The sequence below is a fragment of the Emydura macquarii genome, unplaced genomic scaffold, assembly GCF_026122565.2.
Source record: "Emydura macquarii macquarii isolate MOO-44397 ecotype Brisbane River unplaced genomic scaffold, CSIRO-AGI_Emac_v2 contig_1551, whole genome shotgun sequence".
In the NCBI taxonomy this organism is placed as follows: domain Eukaryota; kingdom Metazoa; phylum Chordata; order Testudines; family Chelidae; genus Emydura; species Emydura macquarii.
In genome coordinates, this window is record NW_027131688.1 from 13,518,166 (window position 1) to 13,533,165 (window position 15,000).

A 15,000-nucleotide genomic window follows, 5' to 3' on the forward strand; every position below is an offset into this window, starting at 1 on the left:
CAAAGAAAAAACATAAGAAGTAGCTGGCTAAGAGGGGATGTTCCCCGAACTCTGACGAGAGCCAAGCATGGGGAGTGCAGTGGAGTGCGACCTGAGCCTGGCCGTGCCTCTGCCCCTGCTCTAAGGGCGGCACCATTGACTCTGCCTTGTACGCAGGCTCTTTTGAGTCTGGTCCTGGACTTTCCCTCGGCACCGGAACGGCAAGGTGGCACCGGTGGGATCATGGTACTGTCTACTCTGGAGGCATTCGTTGTGGCCAGGGACCGGCTGGGGGTACAAGAGTCGACAGCATTGGTACCCGGGAGCATGTGGCCCCGGGATCCCATTCAGTATTGCCCCCCTCGGTTCCATCTCGAGGAAAACCATCCCTGCTTGACTCAACACAGGTCTTCCTTCCTCAGCACCGTACCCCGGCACCAATAGGTACTGCTCCTCCATGGTCCTTGGAGGAAGACTCATCATTGGACTCAGAAGTGGAGTCATATTCCCACTCAAGGAACCATTGCTAGTTCAACCAGGGCAGCCCTACCGGCTGGTGGATCCAGGTGCAGGGGTACTGCTGAGTACTTGGAACAGTGGGCACTGGCCTATGCAGATGTCATGGCCATTTTGGAACCTGTGGGGGTTTGCCCTGATGCAAGGGCCCTCTTGCAGCTGCTCGTACTCTGTAGTTTGAAAAGAAGAGCGACCCCGTCACTACAACCGGCACCCCACCTGGACTCTGGTACTGAGCCTGGTACCGAGCCTAAGGACCTTGTTCTGTAGGACCCAGTTGGTGCAGAAGGAGAAGAAGAGGACTCCTGGCCATTGCAGTCCTCTTCCTCCTTCTCCCTGGATGAGAGAGTGTCTGGGACACACGTGTCTCTCCCCCCTCCCTCTAATGACTTTGCAGCTCATCAGGAGCTGTTGAAAAGGGTGGCCTCAAACCTTGGCCTGAAAGTGGAGGTAATCAAAAAAAAATCCTCCCACGATCTGGTTGATAACTTGACCACTGCAGGGCTGTCAAAGGTGGCCCCTACCTCTCAATGAGGCCATTATGGGATTGGATTTGCTTCCCACCACAAAAAGGACTGAAAGAAGTACTTCGTTCCCACCCAAAGCTACGAGTACTTGTACTCCCATCCCCCTCTAGGTCCCTGGTGGTCTCGGCGGCCAATGAGAGGGACAGATAGGGACAGCAAGGAGTGACTCCCAAACCAAAGGATGCAAAGAGACTAGACCTTTCTGGTAGAAAGGTTTATTCTACCGGGGTCTACAGCTCCACATCTCCAACCAGCAGGCATTTCTGGAGAGATCCAGTTTTAATGTCTGGGAGTCAATGATGAAATTCAAGGACTCCCTCTTCCATAGGAATCCAGAAAGGAGTTCTGTGCTTTGGTGGAGGAAGGGAAGTCTGTGGCCAATGTCTCCCTCCAAGCCACCGTGATCGTGGCAGATTTGGTGACTAAATTCATGGCAGTCTCCCTGCCCCCTACATTTAAGCAGGGTGAGAGAGAATATCATGTACCCACTAAGGGATTCAAATATTTGTACACTTATCCCTCTGCTGGGTCGTTTGTGGTAACAGCTGCCAACGAAAGAGAGAGACAACGGTAGGTGAGTTCAACCCCCCACCCAAACATAAAGAGACTAGACCTTATCCGCAGAAAGGTTTACTCAATCGTAAGCCTGTAACTATGCATGTCGAACCAGCAAGCTCTGTTGGGGAAGATAAGATTATAATATCTGGCATTCCATGGCTGAGTTCGCAGACTCTGCCTCAGGACTCGAAGTTTGAGGCTATACGGGAGGAAGGTGAGACAGTGGCCCAAGCCTTCCTCCAGTCAGCCTCTGATGTGGCCACTTCAGTGGCTAGGACAATGGTGTCAGCTGTCTCGATGAGAAGAGCCTCGTGGCTTCAGTCATCTGGCTTGTCCTCGGAAGCCCAACAATCTATTCCAGACCTCCCATTCGATGGTGCAGCCCTGTTCACAGAACAAATGGATACGAGGCTGCACAATTTAAAAGACTCCAAGCCACACTCCGCTCTGAGTCTCTACAGTCCGTCGACCTCTAGCAGACACTTCAGGCCCCAACAGCCTCAGAGATTTGGGGGCCAGTCTGGGAGCGAGCCCTATAGAAAGACAAGTAGGGGTTATAAGAGATGCCAGGGTCAATCTCCTGCTGCTGTCTCTCAATCGGGCTTGAGTCGCTACCCCTCTGGGGGTAGGTAGGCCTTTTGAAGGTGCGTCCAGGGGTGACCTAATAGCTTTTACCCAGGATCCAGCCTCCCCTTTATTTTTGGATCATCTTGCACCCTTCTTCCCGGCCTGGACTGCTATAACATCATACCATAGCACTCAGGTACACCCTCCAGTTTGTTTCACGCCCACCTTTGCACCCCCATCCGCGTCCCTCTTCAGGGGACCCTTCTTATAAGCAACTTCTCTTCCAGGAAGTGAGAAGCTCTCCTATGGGTGGGCGCCATAGAGGAAGTTCAAGAGCTAAAAGAGTTTTACTCCTGCTACTTTCTGAGGCCAAAGGGCCATTCTGTAACTGAGTTGCCTCAACAAGTACCTCAAAAAGTTGACGTTTCACATGGGCTCTCTGGCCTCCATCATCTCCTCCCTGGATCCTGTGACTGGTACACTGCCCTTGACTTAAAGGATATGTGCTTCCATATCTCTACGTTTCGGGGCCACAGAAGATTCCTGCAGTTCATAGTCGGGAAGAAGCACAATCAGTTCACAGTACTCCCCTCTGGTCTATCAACAGCAGCAAGGGTGTTCACAAAATGCATGGCAGTGGCTGCAGCCTACCTCAGACGGGGCATACAGGTCTTCCCTTACTTCGATTGGCTCATCAAGGGATGCTCGAAAGCTCACACAACATCGTTGTTGTATGTGCCACCTGTCAAGCGCTGGGCCTGTTGATAAATGAACAAAAATCAGTATAAGAACCGGTACAGAGGATAGAGCTGCTGGACTCCACCCAAGCCAGAGTGCTCCTACCTGAGGCCAGATGCTTGGCCATATTGGAATTTATAGCCTATGTCACATTTCACCCTCTCATCACAGCATGAGTATACCTCAGACTGTTAGGGCATGTGGCAGCATGCACCTACATCATCCAGCACGTGAGGTTACACCTCACACCTCTGCAGATATGGCTGGCGTCTGTTTACTCCTCAGCCAGGCACCATTTAGAAATGACCCTCACAATCCCTCCACCAATACTTACCTCCCTAGCATGGTGGTCGAACCTTCAACATGTGTCAATGAGAGTCACCTTCATGGCCGACACTATCCCTGGTATCGGATGCTTCGGATTCAAGGTGGGGGGGCCCCACCTCGGCACCCTCAGGACCCAAGATCTCTGGTTCAAGAAGAAGCTAGCATTACATATAAACATCAGGGAGCTTAGGACGATCCAAATGGCCTGTGAGGTGTTCCTTCCCCCGCTGTCCGGCAGGCACTGCAAGTGATGACAGAAAACCCGGCTTCAATGTATTACATCAACAAGCTGGGGGAGGAGAGGTCGGACGGGCGCGGTCCAAAGCCCTCTTCCAAGAAGCCCTTTGGGACTTAAGGGACTTCCATGTGGGTCATGCTATCCACCTAGAGGTTGTACACCTCTGGAAGGTCAGAAACATGTGGGCAGATCACCTCGGCAGGTCCTTCTACTTTCGCCACAAGTGGTCCCTACACCCGAAGAGTGCCACAATCATCTTCCAGAGGTGGGGAACTCCTCAAGTGGACCTCTTCGCTACCAGACAGAAGAGAAATTGTCATTACTTCTGTTTCCTGCAAGGGTTCAAGAATGGCTCACTTCCCGATGCCTTTCTCCTACCATGATCAGGGATCTGATATATGCCTTTCCACCAATCCCCTTCATTCACATGGTCCTCATAAAGATCAAGAGGAACAGAGCATGAGTCATCTTGATAGCTCCAGCATGGCCTCGCCAGCACTGGTTCAGCATGTTGCTAGACTTATCAGTGACTCCCCCTACTCCTCTTGAACCCTTCCAAAGTGACCAGACGTGATCTCACAAGACCATAGTCAGCTGCTACATCCGAACCTAGCCTCCCTGCACCTGACGGCATGGATGCTGCATGGCTAAGCTTTGAGGAATGGGCCTGCTTCATCCAAGTCTAACATGTCCTGCTAGGAAGCAGAAAATCCTCCACCAGAGCCTCAGACTTGGCCAAATGGAAGCGTTTCACCTGCTGGGCATCTGAGCAGAATCTTTCCCCAGCTAAGTCATCTGTCCAATCCATTTTTGAATATCTGCTCCACTTAAAACAACAAGGTCTGGCATCAATTAAGGTGCACCTGGCAGCCATATTGGCCTTTCATCCTCCTATTCAGAGCAGATCAGTCTTCGCACATGAGATGACAGGCAGATTCCTCAAGGGCCTGGAGAGGCTCTTCCTGCGGGTATGAGAACTGATTCCTCTGTGTGATCTCAACCTGGTCCTATCAAAGCTTACTGGGCCCCCCTTTGAGCCTTTGGTGTCTTGCTGTCTTCTACACCTATCATGTAAAGTCGCCTTCTTGGTGGTGATTACTTCAGCAAGGTAAGTCTCTGAGATCAAGGCCCTGATTTCTGAACTCCCTTTCTTGGTGTTCTACAAGGATAAGGTCCAACTGCCCCTCACCTAGCCTTCCTGCCAAAGGTGATATTACAGTTTCATGTTAACCAGGCTATTTTCTTGCCAGTCTTTTTCCTGAAGCCCCACAACTCTAGTGAGGAAAGGCGTTGTCATACACTAGATGTCAGATGAGCTCTGGCTTTCTACATTGACAGGACTAAGCCTTTCCACAGGTCCACGCAGCTGTTCATTGCAATTGCCGAACAGATGAAAGGACTTCCGGTGTCACCCCAGAGGATTTTATCCTGGATCATTGCCTGCATCAGAGCCAGCTACGAGCAGGTGAAGATCACACACACCTGACATGGAATGGACTTGAGCAACACATCTTGAAGAACAACAGTTATGGAAGGTCATCTCAAGAAATTGACTTTCCGCATGGCCTCCCAGGCCTCCATTATTCCCTAGCTGGATCCAGGGGACTGATACACTGTCCTTAACTTAAAAGATGCTTATTTTCACATCTCCATATATTGGGGCCACAGAAGGTTTCTCAGGTTTGTCGTGAACCAGACCCACTAACAGTTAATTGTCTTCCCCTTTGGCCCGTCGGCAGCCCTTTGGGTATTCACAAAATGCACAGCAGTAGTGGCCACCTTCCTCAGAAGGGGAGGAGGGTACAAGTCTACCCTTACCTCGACAACTGGCTGATCAAGGGCTAATCCAAGGCCCAAGTGAGACCCACCATCCACCTCTTCCAAGCAACCTTCCAAGCACCAGGCCTGCTGATAAACAAGCAGAAGTCAACGCTCATCCCAATTCAGAGGACAGAGTTTATTGTTGCAGTGCTCGATTTCACCTGGGCCAGAGTCTTCCTCCCAGAGGCCTGCTTCCAAGAAACGTCATCCTTGATATCGCAGGTCAAGGCCTGCCCCGTCACAACAGCCCATTTCTGCCTCAGACTGTTGGGTCATATATGTGCACATATGTGGTACAGCACGCAAGACTGTGCCTCAGGCCCCTTCACGCATGGCTGGCCTGGGTATACTCTTCAAACCAGCATCATTTGGACTCCGTATTTACAGTTCCCGCCCAGGTCCTCGCCTCCCTAGGTAGGCTCTTGGTTGGTAGGCTTGGGCATTCCCTTTGAAAGTCCTCAACTCTCAGTATCCCTAATATCGGATGCGTCTGAGCTAGATTGGGGGGCTCACCTCAAACACCTCAGGACTCAAGGTCCCAGGAAGAACTCTCCTTACATATAAATGTCAGAGAGCTCAGAGCAATCCGTCTAGCATGCCAGGTGTTTTTACCCCTGATGGCAGGCAAGGTTGTGTGAGTCCTTCTGGATAACATGGGAGCCATGTTTTACATCAACAGGCAGGGAGGGGCAGGCTCTTTCCCCGAGTTTCAAGAGGCCATTCACTTGTGGAAATTCTTCATGAAGCATTTGGTCCACCTTGTGGTGTCTCATCTTCCAGGAGCCTGGAACAATCTGGCAAATCAGCTCAACAGATCTTTCTCCTCTCACCGTGGGTGGTCCCTTCACTCCAATATAGGCAGGCCTATCTTCCAGTGGTGGGGGATTTCCCTTGTAGACCTATTTGCAACCAGGCAAAACAGGAAGTGTCAGCAATTTTGGGCGCAGTCTGGACTCGCTCACAGATGCCTTCCTGCTCTGTTGGACAGAGCACCAGTTTTATGCGTTTTTCCCCCCATTCCTTTTGTGCGCAGAGTCTTATTCAAAGTCAAGCGGGAGAGAATGAAGGTTATTCTTATAGCCCCAGTATGGCCATAGCAGCACTGGTGTTAGGTATATTATTGGACCTGTTGGTAGTGATCCCAATGCTTCTCACTCCCCTCCCCTCCCAGACCTGATCTCACAGGATCACAGCTAATTGCTCCACCCGAACCTCAAGGCCCTCCAACTGACTGCATGGAAACTCCATGGTTAAACCCAGCGGAGCTGGCCTGTTTGGCGCAAGTCTGCCAGGTATTGCTAGGTAGTAGAGTGACTTTCCTCTCCAAATGGAAGCATTTCCCTATCTGGTCATCCCAACGAAGCCTCTCACTCGCTAGGTCACCTCTCCAGTCTGTGCTGCAGTACCTACTTCATCTGAAACAGCAGGGCCTAGCCATTTCGTCAATTAAGGTACACCTCATGGCCATTTTAGCCTTCAACCCTCCGGTGGATGGGAGGTTGTGTTTTTTTTTCTCACAAAATGTCCATTCACTTCCTCGAGGGCTGAGACTATACCTGCAGATCCATTCCCACGTGGAACCTAAACCTGGTTCTATCAAGACTCACAGGCCCTCCTTTTTTGCCACTGGCATCATGCCTTTTGTCAAACCTCTCCTGGAAGGTTTACTTCTTGGTAGCGATTATTTCAGCTAGGAGGGCCTCAGAGATCAGGGCCCTTACATCAGAACCCCCATATATGGTGTTATTTAAGGACAAGGTACAACTTCGCCCCCACCCCATGTTCCTTCTGAAAGTGGTTTTCGCAATTTCAAGCTATCTTCCTGACAGTGTTCTTCCAAAACCTCACAAGAATGGGGAGGAGCAGCGTCTCCACATGCTGGACGTTAGACATGCTCTGGCCTTCTACGTAGAAAGGACCAAACCATTCCCTAAGCCCGCGCAGCTCTTTGTGGCAATAGCAGACAGGATGAAAGGCCTGCTACTTTTGGCCCAAAGAATTTCATGCTGGATCACTTCCTGCATTCACACATGCTGTGAGCAGGCGGCTGCTCTGTGTCCTACCATCTTGCCTGCCCACTCAATGAGAGTTCAAGCTTCCTGAGAGGCGTTTCTGGCCCAGGTCCCAATCCAGGATATTTGCAGAGCAGCAGCCAGTTGTCGGGGCATACTTTTTCATTCTGCTATGCCATCACTCAGCAGGCTAGAGAGGATACTGGGTTTGGTAGAGCAGTGTTGTAATCCACATATCCATGAACTCCGAGCACACCTCCTAAGGTACTGCTTGGGAGTTACCTAACATGAAATGGACATGAGGAAACACTTGACGAAAAAACAATTACTAATCTTTATGTAATTGTTGTTGCTCATATCTATTCCACGACCTACCCTCCTGCACCTCTGTTGGAGTTAGCTGGCAAGAAGGAACTGAGAGAGTGCAGAGCCGGCTGGGTCCCTTATACAGCACATGAGCATGCGGCACCAGAGGGCGCTAGAGCTGCCCTGACAGATACCACTGAGGCAAAAATCGCTGGCGACTGTGCATGCAGCGTGCGCTCTCCTAACATAGAATGGACATGAGCAACGCATCTCAAAGAACAGTTACTGAAAGGTTAGTAACTGGTTTTGAATATGATTGTTGAAGAGGGCATTTGGCGGTGAGGGGGACCAGTTCCCATTTAGTGTTTTAAAGTGGAGAGGAAGGATGATCCAGCAGCTAGAGGGTGTTCTGTTTTTGCAGGGGGGAGGGGGAAGTCATCAGTGGGCAAGGGTGGAGTAAGGAAATGTTTGGGCCCTTACTTAGCTAGAAACTGGAAAGCGGACAGGATGTCTGATAACACTATTCTACATAAAACTGACTTAAAAATAAACATCTGGACAAACCTGTAACTCTCCACTTATAACTGCTTTCAAGCAGCTCCAATTTTAAGCCTAAACTATTTGATTGTGTTCCTTTTACTGCAATTAATACAATTATAAAAGGTGACAGTGCAAAAGAGATACCAGGAAAGCCTAAGTCAGAACAAGGTGCAGCCTGCTTGGAAATTAAAGTCCAGGGTCCCTTAGCCTTTCAGAAATGAGAGTGCTCCATTGAGTCTTGTTGAGCACTACTGGAGTGGTGTCCAGCCATGCCTGAGAGGAGTGGCCATAAGGCTTTTGAAGGGAGGAAGAAAGTATAAAAGGAATCTTGCCCCGCAAAATGACCAGTTTGACCTTGAAGACTCTAGGGTACTTGTAAATGACATCCTTTTCCTTGAAAACAAGAGGATTGTTTCACACTGTGATAGAAAACCAAAGGTCAGGAATGAAATTCCTCAAGACTCATGAAGAACAAAGTACAATGTGTTTTAGCTGACGGGCTCGGTTAACAAGGAAGATCAATAGCAGCAGCTATGGAAAGGAGACTTGTTTGGGCAGAGTATGAAGCAGAGCACTGGCAACATGGCAAAGTGTATAAAGCCATGGTTTAAAGAACACACAGCTCTTTAACCTTGTTCAAAAATAATATTGCTTGCTTTTTTTAACCTTAGGGTTTAGTCTGCCCTCAGTAAAAACAAGATAAATGAAAAACTATACACCAGAATAAGCAAACCTCTTTTCCTGTTTCTGCATATAAGATTTGCAGGTACTTAAAATAAACCTATGAAAAACAGACATAGTGTGCTGGAATTTGCTAACTAGTCAGAGCAATTACCTACAGGTTCCAAAACCCAACTGAGCTTGACTTTTGGAAATAGACTTGGCAAGTTCTTCTTCCTGGTGCTGTTGTAAAGGTGTACATGAAAAGATACTAACCTCTGCCAGAAACCCCAGGAATCCAGTTCAGAGATGAACTTGCGTAATGGTCATGAAGGAATTAAAATAACAGATGTGGATTAATGTGAAAAAGTAGGCAAAACACTTACTTCTCATTGTGTGGTTTCAGTGTGGCAAATCCTTTTAAAAATGCTCTGGTGTACCACAGTAATTAAAGGGGTTAAGAACATTAAGTTAACATTACTTAACAAGAAAATAAATGCCTAAGTTGAAAGCCAATAATGTATCGTGTTTGTTTTATTGGAAAAACAAGAATTAATGCAAGTTGCCATGGTAAACTTAGGTTTAAAACCTTTTCAACAATCATGATTTTGTGCTGCTTCAGAGATCACATATTAATTGATCTTGAATGCCATAATTTCTGTAGAATCAGACTTCTTTATAGGACTGACACTCCCATTTAAAAGTGATCTGGAAAGGGGAAAACAATGGATTGTCCTCCTGCTCTTCCCCTCCCCTACGCCCCTGGATGTATGAGGAAGGTCTGAAAGGTTTTTGAAGAAAAGGTGTGTTTGGAGGGGAGATTCTCCCCTCCTTGCTTGTGTTTGTTGTAAAAATTGAGGTCTTTCTCTTGGAAGACGCTACGGGTGATTGGAGAACTATTACACTTCTGCCATGAGAAAAACCTGCTGCAAGTAAAACTTGATTAATTGAGTCAAGAGATGATTTGTAGTAAGACCATATAAAAAACTCTGGTATTATGGGTGATGGTGGCATTTTTAACTCAGGAGAAAAGCTGTCGTATCTCCTCCAGTGAAACCAGGAAACATGAGACTTTGTTCCTAATGAAAAATAAAATCTGTCCTTTAAAAAAACAAAACCAGGAACTCTTTTAGGCCTTCTTTCATACTTCATAAAGAAGCTAAAAATGGCACAAACTCCCTCTCCTCCCCATTTGTAGGTTACCATTAATTTTGAAGGGGAATTTCTTTGTGCTGGGTAATGTCCATGTTGTAGAGAGCTTGTCTTCAGCACCATGAGGTCTTCACAGACTCATCTGTATAAAGCACTGTAGTATACCTGGATTTGGCAATAAAAGAAAAACTCAATATGTCAACTTAGCATCTTATTAACAGTAACTCAGTTAGAAATTTCATTCATGTCTGTGCTGTATCGTTATTAGGGGCAAGAAATAGTTTTCAAACTAATTCATCATTTTTAATAAACTTTTTTACACATCTATGGCATCAATGAGTATGACTGTTTATTATGTTTTACCTATAAAAGCTGACCTGTTTTATATACTCTTTATGGAAACAGTGTGCAGTCATAAATTAAAAGATGCAACTGTTTTGGATATTTTTACTGGTGGTCCTGTATTTTCCTGCCAGAAGTGCAGCTGTTTTGGGTTTCTCAGGATAACATATAAAAAGGCTGTGTGCACATTGCAAGTTTATGCTTGAATTGCCAAGCCAGAGGTAGAATGACTCAACCTTCCCGGGAGCAACTTGTACCAAGATGTGATGAATCAAAACAGCTAGTTTAAGCTTAGTGGCTTTCATTACGACTGTGAAAACCAATTCTCATTTCTGATACTGTATGTGGCTTTTAAAGGTTGAGACAGCCACTCGGCTGGTGATGTTAGGCTGTAACCCTGGGGATTTTATGGGCTTAATAGGATTATATGGGCCAGATCCTTGACTGATGTAAATGGGGATAGCAACACCAAAGTAATTTACACCAGCTGAGGGTCTGGCCCTGCATGTTTATTATGTGGCGGTTTTGGCACGAAATGAAACATCCAAGCCCCATTGAGCCCCAGTATTGCTGTCACCAAACTCATGAGCACCGCTGGCCTTCTGCTGGCACTCTAGCACTGACTGCACCTGGAACGTAAACTACGCAAAGACCCCTTCAGAGCAATGTAGGGAAGCTTGCATTGCCATTGTCCCTCCGTGCTGGTCCTGTGAGTTACGAGGGGACTTCAGAAGTCTATAGAACCACCTGAGCCTATAGAGTCTGAAATCTTCCATGTTCTTGACGAAGTGCTTTAATTTACTCACCACAAATACCTAGATTTTCAAGACAGGTAAGGAAAGCAACTGGAAAAAAAAAAAGCATCAATACCCATTGTACCCAGAAAACCCAACACTTGTGAGTGCACCTAGGGATGCATTTCTACACATGCTGGCCTGTATTCTACACCAGTGTTTCCCAGTTGGTGTGCCATGGATGATTTTTTATTTTTATTTTTGAAAAACTACATGTGAGAACAAAAAAACTTCCCTTGTATTTAACTGAGCATTGGAGCCAGATCCCAGTCCGTCCTTGTGCTCTCTGGGATGAGGCCCCTTTCAAATATTATGTATGAGTCACAGTCCATTCCCCAAAGCAAGGTTAAAATAGCAAATCTGAGTCCTATGGCGTGTGGGTGGGAGGAGGAAGGAGGGAGGGGTAAGCCACCTTCTGACTGGCTGTCTGCTTCACTCTCCTGCTCCTCCAGGGAAAGAGCAGCCAGTCAGAGCTCAATCTCCCTCTCCTCCCCTCCTGAGGTCTGCTGTTCTGCTCCTCCCCTTCCCTCCTGCAGCTAGGGGTGTGGGGGAAGAGCCCCTGGAGCCACCTGTCCCCAGCCTGGAAGGGGAGTGGAGACTCCCCTGCAGTCCCCCAGCATTAGGAGGGGGGAAGAACCCCAGGAGAAGTGACGTGGGGTGTGGGGAGCTGAATTGGAGGGTGAGAGGGTGGGGTGGCAGAATTGGGATGACGTGGGGGCTGGATTGCTGGAAGGTGAGGACAGAATTGATGGAGGTTGGAGGAGCAAAACTGATGCGGCGACTAGGGGAACAGAATTGATTTGGACGTTGGGGGCCAGAATTGATTGCTGGGCAAGGGACAGGCAGATGTGTTAGTGAGAACTCCTGCAGTAGGGGCCAAAATCCTCTTACCCAATACATTTGGGAGCACGGGCAGAACTAACACACTCTGTGTCTCTCTCTCTCTGGGAATGGGCAGGGGCAGTTCCCCAGTCGTAGACAGACTGAAAAAACAATATAATCTCGTAAATCTCACAGTCTCCTGATTTGTTGGGTCTCACTATTTATTTTTTGATCTCTTGTGGTTGGCAATACTGAGTGAGTTTTAAATAATTCTATTCCATTTAAAAACAGTGGCAAAAGTTACACATCTTGGGAAGACTGTTTTGGGAATGAGAAGAAATTAATTGCTCGTCATCCCAAAATATTCTCCACTGAGCATGCTTTTGTCCAGAGTTCTTATATTTAGCTTTAATCTTTGTTTCCACTGTTGGAAAATGTTAATTCTGCCACAAAAGACAGATCGTGATCGAACGTTAGCCACCATGGTTTTGATTTTAACCCTACTAGCCTCGTTTTGGATTGGATCATGATTCAGCTTTGCAGAAAAGGACCTGGGGGTAACAGTGGATAAAAAGCTGGATGTGAGTCAGCAGTGTGCCCTGGTTGTCAAGAAGGCTAATAACATATTGGGCTGCATTAGGAGGGGCATTGCCAGCAGGTCACAGGAAGTGATTATTCCCCTCTATTCGGCATTGGTGAGGCCGCATTTAGAGTATTATGTCCAGTTTTGGGCCCCCCACTTCAAAAAGGATGTGGACAAATTGGAAGAGTCCAGCGGAGGGCAACAAAAATGATTAGGGGGCTGGAGCACAGGACTTATGAGGAGAGGCTGAGGGAACTGGGCTTGTTTAGTCTGCAAAAGAGAAGAATGAGGGGGGATTTGATAGCGGCCTTTAACTACCTGAAAGGGGGTTCCAGGGAGGATGGGGCTAGGCTGTTCTCGGTGGTGGCAGATGACAGAACTAGGAGCAACGGTCTCAAGTTGCAGGGCGGGAGGTCTAGGTTGGACATTAGGAAAAAGTTTTTCACTCGGAGGGTGGTGAAGCACTGGAATGTGTTACCTAGGGAGGTGGTGGAATCTCCATCCTTAGAGGTTTTTAAGCTGAGGCTTGACAAAGCCCTGGCTGGGATGATATAGCTGAGGTTAGTCCTGCTTTGAGCAGGGGGTTGGACTAGATGACCTCCTGAGGTCCCTTCCAACTCTAATATTCTATGATTCTATTCATGAGTTAATTTGGAGACAATATGGTTGTGTGCCTCAAAATAATTAAAGGTATTAATGTGTGCTGTGGTAGAGAAAAGGTTGGGAACCACTGTTATACAGACAGGGGCAGGTTCTTCCAGCACATCAGGTGCATGGCCTCTGAAATGTGTCAGGGGAGGTCCTTAAACCATTGTTTTCTGAACTTTACATTCCATATTTCACATTGTCTTGTATTATTTAATCAGTAAAAGTTTTAGAAATCTAGTTTTTGAGACTATGCAAAATACAGGCATACATTTATATGTGGTCTAACTTTAATAATCTTTGTGCTTTAAGTTTGTTAGAAATCATTCAGGGTATATTGATCAATTATGAGAGAAGCGAAATATATTTGATCGCTAGAGTTTTTAATAGTCTTAGATTTTGAGTGACATTTTTACCATCACTGGAAAAGTTTTCAGTGATGAGAACTTAAACAAAATAACTTAGGGTGGGAGGGGGTGTGTGTGTGTGTGTGTGTGTGTGTGTTTGTTTGTTTTTGGGCTAAAACTGTGTTTCTTTTTGTTTTAGATATCTAAACCACGTCCGAACTACCTCTCCACAGGATCTTGCCGGGGGCTACACTTCCTCCCTTGCTTGTCACCGAGCCCTGCAGGACGCATTCAGTGGCCTTTTTTGGCATCCCAGCTAGCCTGCATACACCAGTCTTAGCAGTGGACACTAAACTGGAGCAAGGAGCAAGTCAAGCAAACCTCCAGTGAAATGGCTGCCATCTGCACTATTGCTAAGCTGCTGTCACCTTTTTTATATATATATATATACACACACGTATAAAAAATACTTAAGCGCAGCTGGCTTTACTGAAGTTTTTTTTTTTAAAAAAAGTCTGCACAAGAGCTTGGTAAAGTGGTGGATACATTTTTGTGGAAGGGGAACTGTTTAGTCATGTGGTACTTTGCTGAGAGGGGCTGAAGCAATAAGCCACATCTAATGGAAGATGTGAATAATTCAGCTGTGGATGTTTGAGGTTTAAAAAAGAGACTTGTAAATTTTTTAAAATAAAACCAGACTTTTTATTAAATTTTGTGGTTTTACTCTTATTGCAGGGTTTTATTTGCACAAGCATTTAAATGCCATTTTGATTATAACATTGAGTCAATATTCAAACCTATGCTTTTTTCCCATAAAACTAGTTTATCCAGCCTAGACGAGTCTGGGCTTATTTCCTAATGCCTGTGGGGGGAGATCAGAAAACGTGGAGCTGTGCTGACATCACTCCTATGTTAGGGACTTACTTGATATCACTCCTCATGTTATCTTCGTCCAGAAAGTGGAAGCCAAGTCCCAGCTGAGAATCCTTCAACTGTTCCTGTAGAATAAGCTTAAGTGGAGCATCATCACTAGCTCAAGTGGCTCTAACTGGAGAAGGTTTAAGGAGGCCAAATGATACAGAGAGGAAGGCAACAAACCTTTGCTTCATCATTTTATCTTTTCCCCCCAACACAGCTCCTTTATGAAGCAGAGAAAGTTTTCTGTAATAGTTTAGGAGTTTCTCAGGCCAGACACATCCACCTCCAGTCTCCTGCTGCTTGCTCTCACGCCCACAGGCCTGACTATCAGGATACTTCTTGCCCCAGCACTTGCTGCTGCTACAAATCCCTTCTGAGGAAAGGGAAGGAATCTTAGAAACAGTTGCAGAGGGGGTGGGGTCCTAGGCCTGTACATTAATCTCAGGAATGTCCTTTCCCAGTTAAGCGGTGGTGGTGTAGCAGTGTCGGTTCCAGGATATTAGGGCTTGTTTTTGTACAGCTGCACTGCTGTAGTGCTTCAGTGAAGACGCTCCTACACTGATGCAAGAGCTTCTCCCATCAGTGTAGTTAATCCACCTCTCCGAGAG

The 15,000-nt window shown here is 46.9% G+C and overlaps 1 protein-coding gene across 1 annotated transcript in view; it reads left to right on the plus strand.

Moving 5' to 3' along the window:
- MNAT1 (MNAT1 component of CDK activating kinase) overlaps positions 1–14,184 on the plus strand; it is a 183,825-nt gene extending 169,641 nt beyond the window's left edge. Inside the window, exon 8 of the mRNA XM_067554908.1 lies at positions 13,674–14,184. Within this exon, the coding sequence (XP_067411009.1) occupies positions 13,674–13,794 (121 nt within the window). The 3' untranslated portion in view covers positions 13,795–14,184. The remainder of the gene's footprint in view (positions 1–13,673) is intronic.
- The last annotated feature ends 816 nt before the right edge of the window (positions 14,185–15,000 follow it).